The 4,368-nt window shown below is 35.9% G+C and overlaps 1 protein-coding gene across 1 annotated transcript in view; it reads right to left on the reverse strand.

The window, feature by feature from the left end:
- Positions 1-1,475, reverse strand: part of LOC102590214 (rhodanese-like domain-containing protein 4A, chloroplastic) — a 4,625-nt gene extending 3,150 nt beyond the window's left edge. The window contains exon 1 of the mRNA XM_006350372.1: positions 727-1,475. Within this exon, the coding sequence (XP_006350434.1) occupies positions 727-1,475 (749 nt within the window). The remainder of the gene's footprint in view (positions 1-726) is intronic.
- Positions 1,476-4,368: the final 2,893 nt, after the last annotated feature.

Below are 4,368 nucleotides of genomic sequence, written 5' to 3' on the forward strand. Positions count from 1 at the left end.
CACCCCAAAAAACCCCCCCCCCCCCTCTTCCCAAAACACAACACATATAATTATGGAACGAAAGATGTTTGATTCCAAACAGGAAGAATCTAATTATAAGTAAATAGAGAATATTATTAATAATTTTTATATCTTTCACTATGAGCCAAAAATTAAAACAAATGGATATTGCACAAAAGCTTGCCACATCTGTACTATGCCAAAGCAGCTAATATATATGTAGGGAGAACATGGACAGTAAAAAGCTGCATAAGAAAAGGTCAACCATTTTGCCACTGGAAAAATTATATCATCAGTCAAATGCTTCACTTTGAACTCATTATAGGTGGAGAAGTACACAATGAATGGAATGGTTCAAAAATTGCTATAGAAGACCAACAAGTCTTAGTGAAGCTAGTCCATTAATTAGATAGTTCAACTGTGCTATCTGTAATAAGAAAAAACCTGGAGTGGAGGACTCAAAGTTAGAAACAGGCTGCTTAGTTTGGCCCCTTTACTTTGTATATATTTATTGGTATAGTGTACAACATATGATGCCAAATGTGCAACTAAAGAATCAAAATACATACTACTCTCTTATCATAATAATCCGTGAACTAGTTATGTTTACATGTATGATAATTACATGAAGTCTGAGAAGACCATTTTGAGCTGACCATATCAGAAGCAAAAAAAAAACAACAAGATATAGTGAAGAATGAATGCAAGATTGTCACATACACTTACTTGTCTATAACACAAAGCGTAGTATTTTGTGGGTCGTTGAATTTCTGAAAGACACTCTTGACAAAGGCATCTTCATCTCCTTGGCGGAACTCAACCTGCATCACACTCTTATTAAACATTCTCAAACTGGGAGAAGGCAAATAAGCTAAGCTCTTGTTATCACGAATATCTAAAAGTTGGGAAGTGGGGTCATCACGAAGCTTTGCAAATGCCTCAACGGCTGAGATGAACTTATACTTTTGCAAGTACTCTTCTGCTAATGGTATAACAACAAGCCAGATAAAGGTAACCCCAGCAACAAAGAATGGATACTTGGTGAAAAAATCATCAATAGAGACCAATATTGCTTCTAAGTTGAGTTTAGTTGAAGTGGGTATTGTAGTTTCAGAGGAGGCAAAGGAAGTAAGAGGAAAAGAAAGAGTCATAGAAAGAAAAGATAAGTAGAATTTGGGAGAGATAAGATGAATTGGGGTTTCAGTTTGTAAAACGGGAGAGAGATTTCTGGTTTTAGGGGAATTCAATTGGATTGAATTGCAGAGGAGGGTGGGAGAACATCTGAATTTGGGAGAGGATGTGAGGGATTGTGGGTGTTTTTTGACAAGTAAACAAGTTGAAATGCCTATAGAAAGAGACTCCATCATCAGATAAAGAAGCAAAAGATGTTTGAGATTTCCCAAGGAAGAGAGACGATAAGATGTGCCGCCATTTATAACGCCAAATTTATTTGTTCCGTCTATTTTAACATACATTTAATTTGACAGCATATAAAACATTTTTAAATTTTGTGATTTTAAATTAAATATATGTCAAATATATCAAAATATTTTTAAATTTTATGATTTTAAATAGGTCATACGAAAATTTGAAATGAATAATTAATTAAAAAAATTATTTTTTTCTAGACAGACTAAAAATATTAAATAAATTAAAACCGAATACAAGAAACTATTAAAGTCCTAAATAGTAAAGATGACTAACTATGTATATCATCATATGACTGAAATATAAAAAACTAATAGCAGTCTCCTAAATAAAAGGATAATATTATCTGTTAATAACCCCCCCACCCCCCGCAAGTTGGGGGTGACTGGACAAGACCCAACTTGTGAAAAGGGCGCTGAAAAGTTGTACGGGAAAGAGGCTTGGTGAGGACATGAATTACAGAGGGAAGGTGACAAACCTCAAGTGCCTTCTGTTGAACTTGCTCACGAACAAAATGAAAGTCAATGACTATATGCTTCATCCTATTATGAAAAACAAGATTAGCACAAATGTAGGTGGTGCTAGCATTGTCACAGAAAACAGTTGGTGAAGCAGACAACGATAGATGTAAAAAGAAAAAAAATTGTATATCTAAAAAGTCAAGTTATGGTGTCAAGAGTCGTGAATCTAAAAATCGATTCTCACACTTAATTCCCTTTATACCAAAAATATCCATCATGGGAGAAACCATTGGCGTTAGTAGATCCAAAAGCTCTGAGCCTTCCAAGATGGTTGAAGGAAACCATCCCTATTTTCTCACTCCTTTAGATTCACCTGGAATGAATCTCAAAAACATCAACTTCAACGGAGCCAATTATGAAAATTAGAAGAGGGGTACTAATCTCTCTTTCTATTAAAAATAAATTGGATTTTATTAATGGAACATGTAAGAGGCCTGAAGAAGACACGCCTTTGTTTGATCAATGGCGGAGGTGTAAGGACATGGTGTTGGCATGGCTTATAAACTCCCTTAGTAAAGAAATAGCGGCATATGTGATCTATTCTCAAACAACAGAGGACTGTTGGAATGAACTTGAACAAATGTATGGACAAACAAATGGTACCAAGATATTCCAATTATAGAGAGAGCTGAACAACATATCTCAAGAAACCAATGATGTCGCTAGGACTTCAACAGATTGAAGAAAATTTGGGACCAAACAACGGTACTTAATACTTTTATGATATGCATTGTGATTGTAATTGTGGTGCAAAAACGCACAATGTAAAGAAAAACGAAGATCAACAGTTGATCTAGTTACTTATAGAACTGAATGAAAACTATTGTGGCATAAGGGGAAACATACTCATGATGAAGTTGTTCCTACTACAACACATACATACTCAATTATATTACACGAGGAGACTTAGAGGGGAGTAAATTCTGCAAATCAGGTTAACATTAATGTTGAATCTATTTCTTTTATGCCAACCAACAAAGATGGATTGGAAACAAAGGAAACAATCAAAATTTTAGCTACGCTAACACATATATTAAGAGGAACACCATTTTTGCTCTTATTCTAAGAAGTCGAGACCCACAAAGGAGAAGTGTTATAAACTAGTTGAATATCCACGATCCTTCAAGTTTACTATGCCAAAAAGAGTCTATGGAAGTGGGCAAGAGTGTTATAAACTAGTTGGATATCCACAATCCTTCAAGTTTACTAAGACAAAAAGAGTCTATCGAAGTGGGCAAGCAAATGCAGGTATCATAGAAGAAGGAAATATCACACAGACTGCTGGGGATAATGAACCTAGAGGTCTAGGTCTAGAGGGATTCACGAAGACCAATGTAAAAAAATGATCCATATGCTATTATGCAGGTGGGAAATTCAGGTCCTAAGGCGAATCCTAGTGCCAACTCTGTGGGTAAATGCTCAATCTCTAATGTCTTTGACTGTTGTTTTACTACTATTGGTACCAACCTCTGGATAATAGACTTAGGGGATTCTCAACACATGACTCATGAAAAAAATCTCCTATATAACATTAAACGCTTAGAAAATTCAATCTTAATAAAGCTATCAAATTCATATAAAGTCACATTTTTCATTGTTGGTTCGATAACTTTTAATTTTGATATTGAACAACAAAATGTGCTCTAATAACTGATGAGTCCACGATTTGGACTCATTTAAGGATTTATTTTAATAGATTTAGTATCCTCAAATGCATATTTTGTGCCAATAACTGATATAAATCCTTGAATTTCAGGTATTTGGATTGAGGCACAAAGCATGGACACTAATAAGCAAAAAAGGAACAAAGCAGCTAAAAGAACGAAGAAAAGAAGGCCTGAGGATCGCCCAAACGATTGGGCGAGTCGTTGAATGGCCTTGACCTTGCCTAATGTTCCAATGTGCCAAGCCCTGAAGGAGAAAATCAAGTCAGCGATAGAAGAGAGCAGTCGACGAGTCGGTGATAGAAGAGAGCAGTCGACGAGTCGGCGATAGAAGAGAGCAGTCGGCGAGTCACCGAACAGGTCCGCGATGCAGTACTTCATCGCCCAAAGTTACAGAAATTGAATTTGCTGAAGGCCAATGCAGAAAGGCGATGAACCAGACCAACGGGCGGATCACCGATCCCGACTAACTGCTCCGATTGGACCTTCGCAACACACTTTTTGACAACTATAAATACTTGTTTGAATTTTCAGTTTAGTAAGCAACCAGTTTATGAAATTTTAGAATATCAAGTTTTAGAACTTAGAACTGTTTTTGGAGTACATTTTCCCTTAGCTTTGAAGAGTTGAAGATTTCCATTTCTAAGAAATTGGAAGTGGGTGTTGAAGATTCTTCATCTTAGACATTTGTAAAGATAATATCGATCGTACCCAGTTGATGGAAACACATTTCGGTATCGATTTCTATCTTTTCA

This window comes from Solanum tuberosum, unplaced genomic scaffold (assembly GCF_000226075.1).
Source record: "Solanum tuberosum cultivar DM 1-3 516 R44 unplaced genomic scaffold, SolTub_3.0 scf00124, whole genome shotgun sequence".
Classification (NCBI taxonomy): Eukaryota; Viridiplantae; Streptophyta; class Magnoliopsida; order Solanales; family Solanaceae; genus Solanum; species Solanum tuberosum.